Source organism: Pagrus pagrus (genome assembly GCF_965226575.1).
Source record: "Pagrus pagrus genome assembly, chromosome: 6".
NCBI lineage: Eukaryota > Metazoa > Chordata > Actinopteri > Spariformes > Sparidae > Pagrus > Pagrus pagrus.
This window is the reverse complement of record NC_140190.1, coordinates 4,816,399-4,833,346: the sequence shown is the minus strand read 5'-3', so window position 1 is coordinate 4,833,346 and position 16,948 is coordinate 4,816,399. Positions and strand designations below refer to the sequence as shown.

At 41.8% G+C, this 16,948-nt stretch overlaps 1 protein-coding gene across 3 annotated transcripts in view; it reads right to left on the bottom strand.

Annotated features, from left to right (window-relative positions):
* tgfbr3 (transforming growth factor, beta receptor III) overlaps nucleotides 1-16,948 on the bottom strand; it is a 75,546-nt gene that overhangs the window by 26,175 nt on the left and 32,423 nt on the right. For all 3 annotated transcript variants that reach the window (XM_084355797.1, XM_084355796.1, XM_084355798.1), the window contains exons 4-5: nucleotides 11,529-11,666; nucleotides 2,492-2,675 (exon numbers count right to left, since the gene is read on the bottom strand). In XM_084355797.1, the coding sequence (XP_084211923.1) occupies nucleotides 2,492-2,675; nucleotides 11,529-11,666 (322 nt within the window). The remainder of the gene's footprint in view (nucleotides 1-2,491; nucleotides 2,676-11,528; nucleotides 11,667-16,948) is intronic.

Genomic DNA, 16,948 nt, shown 5'->3' with positions numbered 1-16,948 from the left:
TAACTGCTAAGAAAGCACCTTCAGAAATAAAAAAGCTAGGCCCCCTTCTCAGCGCCCAGAGAAAACACAAGACAGCTGCTTCCTTATTTGGCAAACAGAGCCTCGGACAAAGTGTAAACTGAAGGTTGGCACCTTCCTCTCCGGAACCCCTGTGGCACTGGTGCGGGCCTGGTTAGGAAGCAGGGAGAGAATCTGTCCATCTTCATGAAACACCACTAATGATGTGAAAGAGTGGAAATCCACAGCTCCGAGTAAACATCATGGCACTCTGGGCTCGTGCCAGACCACAGCCCCCTAATGACACAAGCCAAACGCTTGAAGGCTGAGTAACCACTCTGTCCTCCACAGTAGTTAACAACACAGAGCGAGAACTTATCACCGGCAGTAGTGGAGACATTATTCGTCTCCAGACGTGAGATTTGTTTTATGTCCGCGTAGTGAAAGATGCTCATTAAAAACAAGATGTCCTGTCTGAGAGCTGATGCATTGTGAAGTCGGACGTGCCGTCTGCTCGGTGTGTGGAGTGGCCAGTGGAGTGAAGAATCGAAAAGTCCACTGCTCAAACATGTGTGAAGATCAATCACAGTCTCCCCTGAGAATCTCCCAGTGCTTCTTCACCTCAGACATACTCCCACCTTCCCTCACTTATTGAAAAAATGTAACAGCCACAGTCGATCTCCTGCTTGCCTCTGCTTTTTCCACTTCACATTTGGTCAACGTATACGCCTTTCACCACATTATGTACATTTTTTAGGCATTTTTATTGCAGCCTTATCATATAAGTGAAAAATATGGAAGTAAAACTTGTGAGCAAACGATACAAATGACAGACATTTTCAAAATTTGTATCCAGGGACATGATACTGTCAGTGATCTGCCAGCCTGTTTAAATCTAAATGTAACCTTTCCAAAGTCTTAAATACCAAGTTTTATTCAAATCACTGTCCTGGCTTCATATTTTAGTTTCTATGACTTCAACATCTGAACATTTGTCTCACAATTACACGTGACCACACATAGGAAACTGAATTTAAATGGACTCAAGACTCACAGCATGTTCGAACAAGGACATCTGGCAGCACGTTAGCATGCGTTTATGTTAATATTGCACGATCTTGAATATTTGAAAAGGTGGTGAGTTTTAATTAAATATGTTTGCTAGACCTCATTGATACACACAATGTGTTTTGGGACATGCTAAATGTAAACATAACTGAAAAACTCCACAAGGCACCTTTAAGTTAGGTGGTCTTAGGTGGTCATGTATATTATTATTTTTAACCTATTTCTGTAGTATCACCTCTATAGAAACCTGTGGTGTAAGTATGAAGCAAATAATAGGTTCTGTTCTGGTCTTTTTATGTTCATAAATAACTTATCTACACCTGCACAGTAGATCGTTAACATGCAGCAAAATATGGCACACATAAAAAGTAGCATTGCAACAGGAAATTATTTTCATTATTTATTATCTGCCAATTACTTTGTCACTAAATCAATTATTCATTTGGTTTATTAAGACATAAAAATAAGGAATAAAAATATTTCCATCTTGAGATTGCTTATTTTGGACTCAAGTCACCGTTTTGATGACTTACAACTTGATTTGAGACTCAACTTGGACTTGAAAATTTAAGATTCATGACTTGAATGACGTTTAAATATTTCATCTTAAATAGTTTTTAGAAAGTTTAATGTTGCAGTGTTGACATTACAAAGGTCTGAGAATAGAGAAGACAACCCTGTCAGTCATCATCCTTATTGTACATGGAAGAACTGAATGTGGTCATAACTGAGATATTCTCCAAACAGGCGTCATACTTCTTGAACAGGTGAGATAAATAGGCAAAAAATATCAGTAAACGGATATTATTTTTCTCTTTTATAAAGATACTGCAGGTAAGACTGTTGTATCTTGAGGGTGAAAAAGTGACTCAACTTGACTTTACCTAACACAAACTGTGACTTGTCTTGCCATGGCTTGCCTGAGAAAAAATGACTCGGGACTTGCATCACTTGTCTGCCAAAACCCACATTAAAGGAGAAAAAGGAGCAAATCCTAACATTGGAGAAGCTGGATTCAAGGAAATTTAAACATTGTGCTTGAAAAATGTATTTAATGATTGACTAATTCTCAAAATTGTTACCCATTAAGTTTTTGTCAGTGGATTTAATGATTAATAAAGTCACTGTTTAACCTCTAATAAAAGCCTTTAGCCAAAATACACAAATTCAAACTGTAGCCTGTGCACTCTCTTTATTTTTCTGGAGTTCTTGAGGAGCAACAACTCAGAATTACCACAGGTAGCCTGTTAAATAGTGTAAAAGGGTGAGATGCCTATTGAGGGAAGGAAAACATTTTTTCGGAGTAGTGCATGTAAAACTGTTCAAACACAAAAGCTAAGTTAAGTTATGGGAGCTAAAGGTGGGACATGGAGGCCTGCCTTGGGGCCTAGAGCTATGTTGGGAATTTAGGGAATCTAGTACACACCTTCTCCGACTTTGATGTAGATGTCTTGAGTCATCCTGAGCTCAGAGAAGGAGGTGACGGCGCTGTACTTCCTCTGGGCCCAGTTGAGGAGGTGCTCACTGCCGTGGGGAAGGGTCTCCTTCTGGATCTGGCAGAGGAGGGAGAAGTTTCCTGGCTGAAAGTGGACCTCTGAGCCTTCAGGTACCTGGAGGGAGGAAAAGACAGGAGCATTAGAGGACAGAAAAACACAATTATTTATCAAATATTTTGCATTTCACTTAACAGTATGACTTTTAAGAGTTTAGACCAGTAGGATACGCTCATCCCTGTGATTATAAAATGAAGAACCTGCAGGCGGACTGAAAAAAGAGCTCAGCCTTTTCCAAAATTAAACCTGCTTTCCAAACATTGGTGAAACCCATCCTTCACACTCCATCCCAACCGTTATTTCAAAGCTCCTGCAAATATGCTCAGCGTATTTTTACACATGTTCCTCTACACAATAGGGTGTCTGGTTTCCAGTGTTTAAACAGTGGACTGCGTTGTAGTGCGTCATCGCAAATGTGTAGGTCTGCTTCGAAAACAGCCACAACGGAAAGGACACAGAGAGACTGACACACAACAGAGAGGAAGGTTAGTAGGTAAAAAGCAGTTAAAAACACACACACCAATGTCGAAGGCACATGCCAGTGCTTGGGCATTAAACTGTTAGCATTAATAAAACGTTTTTTAATATATTCAGCACATTTTTGACCTGGAAAATATGTTTTTGCACATCGTACATCCCCAAAATACCAAAGTGATACAAGCTGGTGGTTGCTATGCTGATTCCAGCTGTCAAAAACAGACAAAAATGAGGGAGACGGCTTAAATAAATGGAGGGCAAAGAAGTGCTGATTGGCGTTTGACAGAGTACTGGCCCAGCCTGGTGAGGAGGGACCACCCCTTTGGCACTTAATGGAGCTCAGCCCATATGCTTCATTTCAGAGGAGATAAACATTCACATGTGCTGAAAAAAACGTACCCAACAACCAAAAGAGTCAGAGCACACGGTCTAGACAGCCTACCTCATTTTATTTCCGTGCTTGTTTTTCTTCCTCCCTAGGTATCCTATCTGTATGCATGAGCTGAGACGGTGCTGGCAGGCCCAATTAAAACATTAAATCCATCTGAATCCAAGCTGAATACGTAAGACGACTTCTTCGTGATGATGTTATGAAGCTGTCCCTAAATTGCAATCATACTTTAATGATAATAGAATCATATCCCTTCGGGGTGTTTAGGTTTTTCAGACATAACTATTGCAATCCCCTCATGCTCAACATCTGTCTGACCTCTGGACGCTCCTCTTGGTGTTCCTGGCATTGTCACCAGAGGCAGTAAATACTGGAGTCTAAGAGACAGACACTGTCGAAGAATTCAGGTTGATTTTATTTTTAGTGTGTTTACTATGACGAGAAGTAACAGAAAAGAAAGATGGCGAAGAGGTGGTTCCCTGAGCCAGAGAGGAGGGGCTGGGGTTTCTTCGCCAACCCTGCCAAGCTCAGCAGAGTTTATCAGTTTAATTGCGGGAATACGACTGTAATTAGTCGCAAAGAATTAGAGGGGAAAGCCTGAAAGCCAAATTAGCTCCAGGCCTTCCAGAGCACTGAAAACCTCAGGAATTTGAAACAGGGAAGTGAGGGACCCACTCTGGGCTTTAACAAACTCTCTCTCCCTCACTCTCTGCCTCCCCTGCTGCATGCCCAGTTGACAGACAAAAAAAAGAGCTCTATTTTCCTGCAGGCGCAAAGCCAGGGCGAGAGAAAATGCTGTTTTTATGCAATTTTCCTGCCGTGCAAATCTATCTTGCATCCACGCCTGTTTGTTAATTTCCTGGCATAAAATGAGCGCGTTTGAACCAAGATGGTAAGAGAGGCATAGCCGAGGCTGTGTTTATACTGAATAGGTGGCGCAGCAACACTGTTGATGCTCGTTTTTGCATGAAATTGCATTTGCATTAAAACATGCCCAGCAAATGCAGACGATGGCAATTTTGGCGGCGTCAGTTGGCAGAAGAGCCACGACACGTCGTCTCCAGAATCACTAAACACCTTTCATTTATGTTGAGTTTGGTTTATTTGAGTTTGTTTTTGTTTTGTTGTGCAACACACTTAAAGAGGTGCAATGTACATATGAATTGCAGATTCATAAGCACATCATAATGCAATTATTACATGTAATGTGATTGAGGAGGATTTTAAGCAGGAGCTCCGTCAGACGTTCATACTGGTGAATACTATATATATACTTGATGAGCTGCCCAAAAAAGCTTGCAGCATATTAAATCTTTTCCGTGCAGTTGATTAAACACTTCATCTTCATCACACAGCAACAGGAACGATGTGTTCTTCATTTACAGTCACTGCTTTGAGAGGGATGTAATTTACCAAGCGATGACACAGCCTCGGTAACTTTATTAAATATTTGAATATTTGGTATAACGGTGACAGGATGGGTCACGATCTAAAGGTAAATAATGTTCTGCGTTCGTCTAAACATCGGACTGGAAAACATTTACTCAAAGATTCAAAGTTTGACGGGCAAAATCATCACAGCTGCGACTTTCCTGTCATGTCAAGAGGATTATTACAGTGAATTTCCATTTTGCATTTCTAACTTTCTGTCGTGTTTATAAATATTTGTGATTATGGCTAACGCACGTGGAAACATATTCATATCGGTAACACCGCAAAATGATCCGTCAGAGAAACAAATAAAACATGTAATTGGAAATATTTACACACAAATGGTTCACAAAAGTGAGGCTGTTTTTTGGATCTCCGGGGCAGAGTCCATCTCTCAGCGTGAACCAATTTGTTTTCTGCAATTATCTCTACATCAGCTCAGGACTCAACCCATTAATATACACATATACAGCTGACCTGACCCATGATAGAATATAGGCCCAGAGCTGCTGCTGGTCAGTGAAGGCATGAGCTCAGGGTGCAGGATACTGTTGCTATGCACAATGACAACAGATAATAATTGATACAAGTGAATAAAAATGCACTGTCTGCAGATTGTGGAGGCAGAAACACCCTCCATGTTTTCAGTGGATCATGTTCCCTTCTGCTCAGGGCAGACTCCAGGCTCACACTCACACCTCTGAAAAAATCCTGGCAACAGATGCAAATTAGCTGCTCCCTAACTCTGGTGCAATTACTTTTAATTGCGCGCTGTCAATGAACAATTAACCAATAAAAAAAATCCTGCTTGCTTTTTAGCACTGCTGGCACAAAATGGATACCTTCTATGATTATATACATCTTCTTGCATCAGAAAATTCTAGAAAAAGGATTCATGTTGGGAGTTATGATAGACCAGTGTTTGCAGCAAAGGTCTGGTGTCTATCCAGTTCCTATGAACTGCAAGTGGCAGCGTACTGCCAAGTAAAGCATAACCTCACAATAAATGAAAATAGAGCCCATCTCTTATAAAGCAATCTGTATCTGTTGCAGCCAAAAACTGCCCTGAAGTTAGATTTGGTTAGCTGTGAAAGCCTTGTAATGTGTTCTGAAGTTGAAAATACATGAACACAGGAGATTACCTCGACTTTAGAGGAATTCCTCAGACTTGGCAGTTGAGTGCAAACAAAGAATGTAGGAGAAGTTAGCTACATACCATGGAGACTGAAGCTCCTGCTTTCATGTACATAATGGTAGAAACTCGTGTACTTGTGTTTGTAATGGTATTTGCAGGCGGGCATGTTACTTCAACAACTCAAACAGTGTTCTCAACAGCTGTCTTTACTAATATGAAAATCAGTAGGTTCAGTATTATATATGTTTAAAGCTCTACTGTAATGCACTTTTAAACTGTAAGATAGCACAACATTTCATTGTCTTTTGAGATAAAAGCACATCTGCCAGTGTCGACGTGATCCAAAACATCAAACAGTATATTTCCGGCCCTTTCTGCCTATAAGCATCAACATATTACAGCCATGTGTGCAATAACAAGGAACAGGCATGCCAAATGTTTGAGATCAATTATCATAGAGCTGTAATCCTCGCATTGAGCAACACCCCGAGCCTGGGAGATCGCAAAAGGCTGTTTGGAAATTAGGAGGTGTTGCAAACAGATGAGGATGATGGCAAGCTCGGAGAGGGGATGATAGATAATATGAGAATGCAATGACTCTCTGGTGATATGAAGTGATAAATGCTTTTGTGGCTGATTAGGTCTAGGCTGTCTTGATGGGATATGTGCAGCAGATCGTGCCGCTCGCTGCAAATGTGCGCGTGTTCCTGTGAACTGGCAGGCCGTGTTGACGAGAAAACAATACCATATGTCTCAGCACCACTCTGGAGCGTTTCTCTCCCATTCCTGTCTCCAAATAAAAACCAATAGTGGCTGCCCATGGTTTCCATTAACAGTTACAGTGAGGAGAGCGCTCGTGTGTGAGAGTGAAAGAACTCATACTACAAGCCTTCAACTAATGAAAGAAGTACAGGAGTGAAAGGCGAAGCTTGGCAAACAAACAATAGGTAACACAAGCCAACAGCAAAACTACAGTGTTGTTCCATCAAGTCATAAAACATGTGATCCAGATGAGGCCTTTCAAGCAGAGATGCAACTCAGCCCTCCTCCCCTAAACCCCAAAAAGAAACATATACATTTGGCCACAAAGTCAACACAGTACGCTCTGCACATGTGTCTCACTTGGTATGCTAGTGTCCCTTGGTAAAATAAAATTTGGCTCGATTTCAAAATTCACATTACATGTCATTTAAGACGCATAATGATTCCTGCCTGCTGCTGACTGACATGGAGCACTGCAGAGAGCATGTTTTACAATAAAAGTCTGGATTCTGGCATTTTAAAAAGAAGGCCAGCGTCCAGTGGCCAACAGCAACAGTGTGCTCAGCGTCTCTGAAGCTTTTCCAGGCAGCCCATCTGTGTCCACGGAGCCCAGAGCGCTGGAAGAGACCAGGAAACAAGGACTGGCAGGATGGATTCAGAGTCCAATTAGTCCCAGGAAACAGCCTCTCCAATGGAAAGGCAGTGTGAGGGAGGTCTGGCAGAGGGTTTCTGTTCTTAAGTGTTAAGCTCAAAACCTTTTTTTTTTTTTATTCGACTCTGTGAGTGTAAGCTCTCGGCACAGCAGCTTCTCCACCTGAGAGGCACGGATCAGAAAGTGTGAGAACTGGCACGGTGACGCTGAGATTTCTGCATCTGCGGTCGTGGAACATATGTCCTTGTGTGGCCTGATGCGAGTGTTTAATTTTATTGACTGTTCGCCTAACCCCTCACCTAAACCATTGTTCAATAATAGTTTAGTAAAAGCGTAAGGAATGGATTAAACACTGTGTTTATTGGCTCTCACGTAATCTTTGATTGTTGCATGTAAAACTAACTAGGCAAAGCCGTTCCAGGATGCGATCAGAGTTTGGAGATGTTAGCAGCTCCGTCCTGCTCCTTATTGGATTTAGCTAAGTTTACACTGCAGCAACCGCAGCCAACCCAAACTATATTTGCGAAACACGTTGGCTTGTCCTCGTCCTGATGGCCTTCTCTCTCATGTAAAATGAGAAAACATTAATGTAGTTATTAAGTAGTTAATTTAAGTACAAGGTTATGCTAATTTACTGATAATACTGTGACTAATTAGCTCTACATTGCAATACAAAACTATGTTGTTTCTGTGTTGGCCATTAGAAATAATGCAGGTTTAAGGTACTTCTGCACTGGCTTTATTTCTCAAAACTCAAAGCTTCATCTAGAATTTATACAGTCAACGCTTGAAACACTAAAAGGCTGAGATGGCTTTTTTACCCAACTGTGGCTAATGTTAGCTTAATTAGCTAGGTAGCTACAGCTATTAAATCTGCCAGTAACAGCTGTCTCTGACTGAAACCGAGGACCCATACTTTGAAAACGTACTTTGAATTAAATACGCCAGTTATAACTGTAAACATATGTGCAATACAAGGCATGGTGACAGTAACTTAAGGTGGCAGGGCTTAGGGGAACGGTCAATTGGAATTCATTCCTGAAGAAAAGAGTGAATCTTAACATTGAGCAGCAGGCTGGTGGTGTTTGTGTTGTGTGGCATGTTAAGGAGGTGTCACTGTGGAGAAAACCTGAGAAGAGGAGCAGAGTCTGGGACTCCTCTGGGTTACAGCCAGTTCAGTCAGGCTGGTGGATAAGATACCAACAGCTTGCAGTGCCAGCGGCTCAGTGCTGTCACTCAAACACAAAATACTTAACACCTAAATGGGGGGGGGGTCCCCACAGTCAGTCAAAACCATTAGCTCAGCTTGTCTGACTGCAGGGCCTCCTTCACTTTTAACAATCCCTTTATCTCTTCTCGCCCCACTTGAAAAACTTCAATTATGTGTCAGACGAGTAACATGCTGAAAGGCAGTTAGAGAAAGTGAATGCCTCAGTTTTGTCTCAGAGAATAACATTTTGGCTCCAGTCAGATGGATAGCTGAGCATGTGTAGCAGCTACTGTAAATTAATCGGAGGATTAATCCGAAGACATACTCCTCTAATACAGAGATGTATCTTATCATTTTAACAGTACATCCAGAGCAGCCTCTATTTCATACGAGATTAAGAAGAAGGGAAACTCCTTGCTCTGCAGAATATCCAACATCATTAGACACTCAACAACAGCTCTTCCTGGACTGTATGCTTTAGTGATGGTTGTCAGCTGTTTTCTGTCTGCCACCACTGACAAGGGGAGACATTTACTGTGATGCTGACCTGCTGGTCTCTACAGAAAACACCCATCTCACGAGCCACACATTATTACAGCTTTAGAAAACAGATGCACATCCATCTCCAGGACATGAGAACATTACTAGAGAGAAAATACTTTAAAGGAGTATTTTGCACCCGCCTCATGTCTTCACTCACGCACAGTGAAACTATAAAAAGATTTTTGGCGCATTCCTGTTCACTTAACGTACTCGTTATTCAATTTTACAGGGTATTTTTCTCTAATTTCTCTAAAGAAATGAGTAGAAAACAACCGTGTCCTTAAACAACACAACAATCTTTAGTGTAAAGTAATCACTCCAAATGCAAAGGCGATGATTTATGAATATGTCAGCTCGGTGAAAGTGATGTCAGATAAGGCTTAAAAAGTTTTGTATGGCCGAGAATGCACATATTAATAATCTGGCTGTTGTAAATGTCAAAGGGGCGGGGACACTGAGAATATGTAAGTGGAACACAAGGCTCTTTATATAATAAGTGTGTGTGTGTGTGTGTGTGTGTGTGTGTGTGTGTGTGTGTGTGTGTGTGTGTGTGGGTGTGTGTGTGTGTGCGCGTGTATGTGCATGTGTATAGATGAGCCTGTGCATAACACAAGGATTTTGTAATACATGAATTTCTTTCTCCGTGTCACACTGGCTTTCACGGCAGGATGTTTTGCTCATGAGAAGTAAGCAGGAAAACACCGGACCACATATGGAAAAAATTTGTGTACCTGATACTGCATTCTTGCAGAATGCTGTGGTGTTAACTTACAATTGAAAAAGATTACTTCTGGGAAGCCTCAAAATACAGAAAAGCCCTCGGAGCATAAGAAGGGCGAAAAAAAGTTTTCATCGCAATATTGTATAGTTAAGCCAAGGCCGAGGCTTCTGGGTCTCATCTTACTACAGTTTTCTCGTGTGATACACGGCCTTTGAACGAGGGCACTGAAGCAGTCCGTTTTTACATTTTTATTAAGTTTCCCAGTGAGGCCCCATGGTACCTTTACTAAATATGGCTGGCTCTCCAGGGGACCAGGCTCCAACTACACTGGGACGCCCTTCACCAAAACATCGTCTCTTCCTCCCCCATATGTACCCGCGTCCCATCACAGACCTCTGCTGAGTTATTTTGATGTTGTTGACGACTTTAAATACATGAGAATTAGAACATTAATATGGCCGTGAACATCTACTTGCTACAAAAACATATAGCAGAGTGATGGTGTCCTGAACAGTTGATGACGTCATGTGCATGTTAGTGCATGTGAGTCCCTCTCTGTACTTTCCGTGTCGGTTTTCAACAATATCACAGGTGAACAGCACATCGAAATGTGTTTCTGAAAACATTTAAAGCAAGAATTAGGCTATGAAATAAAATATTTCATATTCAAATAGTATTTAGTTATATAATATTTTATATATTATTTATGTTTTTCTTCCAACTTTATTTTGTTAACGTAGAGAGCATTTATAATGTTCTGAGATGCTGGTGCTCTAGTACGTTTTCTAGCTGCAGTGAATGTCACAGATGTAACATGTAGACTCTAAAGTAATCATGTTGATGTTACAATTCTTTGTTGCACCTCAGATTGGACACCAAATGCAACTATTGAGACGATCTTTATTTACAAACTATTTTGAATATAATCCAGGATTTCAGCAAACATCTGAAGGTGAGAGATCAACTCCTTCCTCAGCAAAGCTTCGGTGGTTTAGTGTTTGCTTCCAAACATTCCCCCTTGTTAGGGTTTCTGTGGTATACGGATACGCCCTGTCAGATTTGAACAGCTGCCAAGCTATCAACAGGACTGTTTGGAGGAGGGGGGAGGAAGTGGGGATATGACCCTGTGGTTATGGAGTGTGAATAAAGCTGACAAAGCACATTCAATCTTATTGGGTAAATACCTTTCACACCATGATGTGGAGGTGATACTGGTTTGGCTTTAGCAAAGTGATGATAGTCCAAAAAAATAAAACTCTTACACAGCAACTACACTCAAATAATTGCCCACTGAATCATTGGACACACACCAAAGAATATCAGTACTAATCAAACTTGCACTAAGCCAAAACTTAAATGCGTAGGCAGAGATTATTGTCTTGCTTCAGTGACTGTGCATGCATGCCATCATGATCAAATCCTGGGAAACCTCTCGTGGAGTGTGGAAAGGCTTCCGCTGCAAATTTATACCACTTTCAATATTTCTCAGAGAGGAAGGCTACTGAACGGCTACGGTTGAGCCTGTGAGGAAATGAATACACAGCATTAGGAAGTAGGATTTAAAGGCTTTTAATGATGCTGGACTCACATGAAAGGTATGCTTGATGCCCGGGGCTAGGTTCTCTGTCTTGATCTTCCAGATCAGTGGCTGGGGGGAGTTGAGCACGAAGGCCAGTGGCTTCTGGTGGCGCAGCAAAGACTGGATGGGTTTCAGATGCAGCTCAACCTGGTATAGCAATGAAAAAAAAAAAGGATTTGAGTCATGAAGGAACAACAGACATCATACTGAGGAAGATATGAGGGCATAAACAAAGAACAGTCAATACAAGATCACAGTATGTCACATGATCCCATTTCACACAGCTACAATGCAACAATGTCAAAGCTTTGATTTTCTCATGTTTACCGAAATATAACTATAAATATCAGGCGATACGGCTTCCACCCTGGTGTGATTGCAGCGCTATAATGTTGTAGATTGTTCTTCTTTATCAGGCGTTGTGGTTGTTTATGTACTCACTTAGCTGATAAACTCACAAAGACGGCATGCTGTGTTCTCCCTAAAAGGCACTTGCTTTGCTCTGATATGTACCCTCAGCGGGATCTGAACTTTCACACAGTGGAGTCTTTGTTAACAGAGGAAAAAAATAGTAAGTGGCGGGTCTCTGTTACCATCTCTACAGCATGCAACTATGCCTTTGGTTCTCAGGCGGCCATTAAAATAGATTTTCACAGTCTGGTAGTCAGATGGGAAAAACAAAGTCGTTGTTGATGTTTTGGGACCTAAACTGTTGTGATCTCGGTTCAGTGTTGGACCTGTCTGGACCATTTGGACCGAAATCTTGTCAGGTGGTTCATGGCCTGAGCATGCACTGACCTCAGAGTCATCTGAGGAAAGGGTCTGGATTTCAATCTTCCTCTGAACAGATTAGCTAAACTTTTGAAATACTGTGATAACCAAAGCTAACTCAGAGGGATGAGAAGTGATACTCTTGAGGGTATGGTGGTCTATGTGACGCTCTTCTTTAAACTTCCTTCCCGCTGTATTCCCAGACTAATCGCATTAACCCCATCCTGCGTGTCAGCAGTAAAGGACTGTAAATTACTAATTCAACCCACAAGGATTCACATTATATGATACAACGAGCCGAACAGTAACTTAATCAGTCACAGCTCGCAAAGATATTGGCTCCTCGCTCTTCTCAATAAATAGAGCCTTTGTACTTCCACTGAGGCTAATAATGGAACGAATTATCTGTAATTACAATGATGGAGATTGTAAAACTGAGTTGACAGTTTAATATTAAGAGTGTTTGAATGAGTTAGAACCATGAAAAACTGAAGGGACCATTCATAGCAATAATTTGTTTGAAAGCGGTTATAGCATGTATTTCATCAAGACAAAGATCTCCATCGTTAATAGAAACCATTACCACTGTTCTGGTACAGTGCATTTTTTGCTACACAAATCGAACCACAAATCAACAGCAACATCAACAAACAATACTCTACTCTTTTAAGGACAAAGTCAATCGTTCCTGTGATGGTCTGCCACGGGTGCTTTACCAGACAGAGTAACACTGAACAGAGTTAAACACATTTTCCACATTTCTCTCTGCTATACTGATTATTTCCACACTGTGAGTCAGGATGAATTTTGAAACAATTTCGAAATCTGTCCTATCACAAATTATGAACAGTATCTTAAAATGTGGTAAGAGTTGAAACAGTTATTTGGCAACTGTGGATTTTGCCTGATACCATTACCAGCAAATGTTAAGTTAGTCAGTTGTAGTTTGAAAAAGCTCTGAACAAAAGAAAGGACAAAAGACATTATGACCTGAGTCTTCCACAAGGCTAGCCGGCTGTATTGCTAAAGCCATTAGCGAGCTAGTTGACCAGGAATGGCAGAATTTGCAGCCAAAATTTCCCAAATGCTAGCATGCTAGCTTGACAGCAGTGAGGACTAACAATAGCTATGTTCATTATTTTATCATGTCAGGCTTTTTCTTACATGTGAATGAGACATAAGGTAGTTGGATATGCTTGGCGATGACAACAATGGGGAGTGGCTTCAGAGGGACAAAATGCAGCTCATACTTGCTGGTTTCCCCAGTGTTCCCAACCTTAACTTCAATGTTAGTTCCTGAAGTTGATCAATGACATTTCTGACTGTTATAGTACAGCATTACTACCACTTGACTTTGTTTCTTTCTTCTTATTTTGTTACAGAAGTCTGGTTGATGTGCTCTTTGCATGCCTGTGTCTCGACTATCTGCGCTCAAGATAGTAGAGAAAAAAGACAGAGATAAAGACTTAACTGTGTTTTTAGCTGTTCAAAAAGACCAACAGATGGGTGAGTCTGAGTCTAGATAAAAAATGCAGGTGATCACCGAGATAGCTCGTTAAGTAGTTGAATGTGAAGTTCAGTGATTGCCTCACAAGCTACTGTGGCTTGTTAGAGCAAAGTACCAACAGCTGGTCGATAGGGAACAATACTCCAAATCTTCCAGTTACACTTTAAAAGTACATTGTATCTTTTTGACCTTAAAAATCTCTTTCCTCCAGGATTGGTGCTGTGGAGCAGCCTTGTGAAGCAACCTTTAGCTCAAGCAGCTACAGTCAAGAGAACATTTTTTGCTTTACAGTGCTCAATTTCATGAAAACTGGGCAAACTCCTGCAGATGAAGATTATGTGCTGTAGTCAAAAGGTCCAGAACAAGCTACCAATTTAATCTTTAACTGAGGTTGTTTTGTCAGTTGCTGTTTCCAAGATCAAGAATGAAAACTCAACAGTTGCATATTATCTTGCTCAGTGATACTCAGACCACAAAATACAACCATGCAATTTATTTCACAGATACTAATCACAATTCAAATTGCCATATTGGTCAGACAAATGGTAATTATCGTGTCAGTGGGAAAGATATAAGAAACAAAGATCTATATATCTCCCTCACATCCACACACTCAATGCTTCACTGAGCCAACTGCATGCCAGACTCCCGTCTCCCTCAAAAGAGATCTATTCTATCCAGCAAAAAGTGATTTTCATTTTCTGGCAGATGCTCAGCGTTCAAAGACTCGTCACTGTGATGCTGCATGAAGCATTTAACAAGAGACATCGCCAGCAAACATGAAGCATCAAAGCCTAATTATCAGTCCTCCACAGATGTAACCCTGGAGGAGAGCAACACAAATGAGTGTTTAGCGATGTGGTCCATGAAAGTGCTGCGAAAATCATTAAAAAGTCCCTCTGAGACGAGAAAATGGAAGAAATTACTGAACAAGTTATCTATGAGGCAAACTGGATGGTGATCCAAACAAGCAGGTCAGAGACTCAGAACTCACTGCTCTTTTTAGCTTTCTTTTTTTTTTTGCATATTTGCGTCTTCCTCAGTCCAGACTCTGGAAAAAGCGTGTGCATTGCTCCTCCGAGAATAACAACAACCAAGATATAATCATACCTGGCTTGGCTTTGAGGCCCTGGCTTTGAGAGATGGAAGAGGCAGACAGATGAAGAACGAGAGTGAGGGAGAGAGTTGTAAAAGACGAGGAAATTAAACCCAGACAGAAACATTTCCAGAAGACGTGAGTCACCTGAACACATAAACACAAACAGAGCGCTAAGGAGAGGAAGTGCCAAGCGGCGATGACGCTGAAAAAGAGAAAACTGTGGTAACCATCTGCTGTTTAAAAAGGTTTAGCAGGTAAACAGAGATAATACCGAGCTCTATCAGCTCTGACAGAGCTGTGTTGCGCCATCGAAGCGATGATGAGGATTCAACAGCAGCTGGCGTGCATCTCTGCCCGCAGTGTTGCCGTCATAAAGTTTGGTGAGACTGGTACGCATAGCAACAGACCCTGTTACACAGCCAGGGTGTGGAGAGAAGAGGTGCAGAAACACCAGTGCCTCTAATGGTGTTTGCAGGGATCAGGTGGCGCTGAGTTGTCCCTGGTGCTGCTACCTTTATCGGACCCTGCGGAGAGGGTCCGCCGGGGATAGGAGGCCACATCTGATTGATTATCAGGAGGCTGGCACAGGGATTTGGAGGTCCAGGGTCCATTACAGTTATAGGGCGCATTTGCCAGCAACCAGGGATGGAGACCTATCGTGTTACTGAAACTACACTCCACACAAGGGACGACAGCTGTAGCAGGATAAGCAAAGCCCGTCACAGAGCATACCATTAGTGTTAGTAGCGTGTGTAAACAATGGAAATGTTGAAAAGAAAACAATACAGCTTCAACTTTAGGCTCTAAATCAACTTCAACAACAAACACAATGCCAGCTGGAACAAAAACCCAAATGACAATAATCATATACAATCCTTTGTAGTACAACTAAGCCCCATGGTTAGATTTAGAACGTGCCGATCCCTTTGACAGTGTAATTGTAAAGGCTGATTTGTTTGTCCTGTCTCGACCATGTGGTTGCAATTTCATGACCTTTCAAGCCAATTAAATCACACTAAGTTTCAAAAAGTGTTGCATAAAACACTCCGCATGAACACTGTAATGTGATACTTTCACAGACAAACACTGACACCCTGCAGTCAGAGCTCAGTATCAGGGTGGCTCAGTGTCCTTGCAGTTTCCTTTATTGACAGAGCTAATTAAGCGCCCGGTGATCCCTGCTGATTCAGTGAAAACCCCAAACATCCTTTAATTAGGCAAAAAGTAAGACTTATCTAGAAACACACTCTCCCTCCCAGGAAATAACAATCGCAGTCAATGACATGAAGCAGAGACATTCTGAATAACAATGACTGGCTGGCATGTTTTAAATGGGACTCAGTGAGGGTTAAAATAGATCAATATCCAAGGAGCCTGGAACATTGTAAACGTTGCAAACAAACGAGGGCTGGCTAGGAACTGAAAAGTCGTGGCTTCAATAAGGAGAAAGGCACACTGCCTGGGACCAATCATACACCGTTATCTGATGTGTGTGTATGTGCGTGTGTCTTGTCTGTCTGGATCTTGGTTCTTTCTGGATCACTGAGGGTGTACAGAGAGAAGCCAGGGCAAAGGAGCTAAATGATGGAGGGGAGGCGGACCAAGACCTGTTGACCGCTCTTATCAGTGCCACCCACATATTTGACTGCGATGGAGATGCTACCTGGAGCCTTTTCCCCGAACTGTGATGGTAATCAGTCTGCACTCAGCTCTGCACCGAGCTGCAAAGAGGCCTGAAAAGACGTCAAAGTGAGGCGGGACCTCTGGATAGCAATCTTTCTGTGATATGGCAGAATGGCAGGACATGTTGGAGAAAATAACACAGCATGGAGGCGGGGGGACCGGGTCAGGAGGAAGGAGCATGATTACACTCTGATTAGATTAAGTCGAACGTAAATCCATTTTTCTGCAGTGGTAGTGTTCCCCGGTGTTCTGCAATTTTTAGTTTCAACTGATGATGTTGATACTGTATTTTCATTGGTGATATATGTGCAGGCAGGAGAAAATAAAAGTTTGTAATAATACCTCAATTACACCAGCCACACAGGCTGT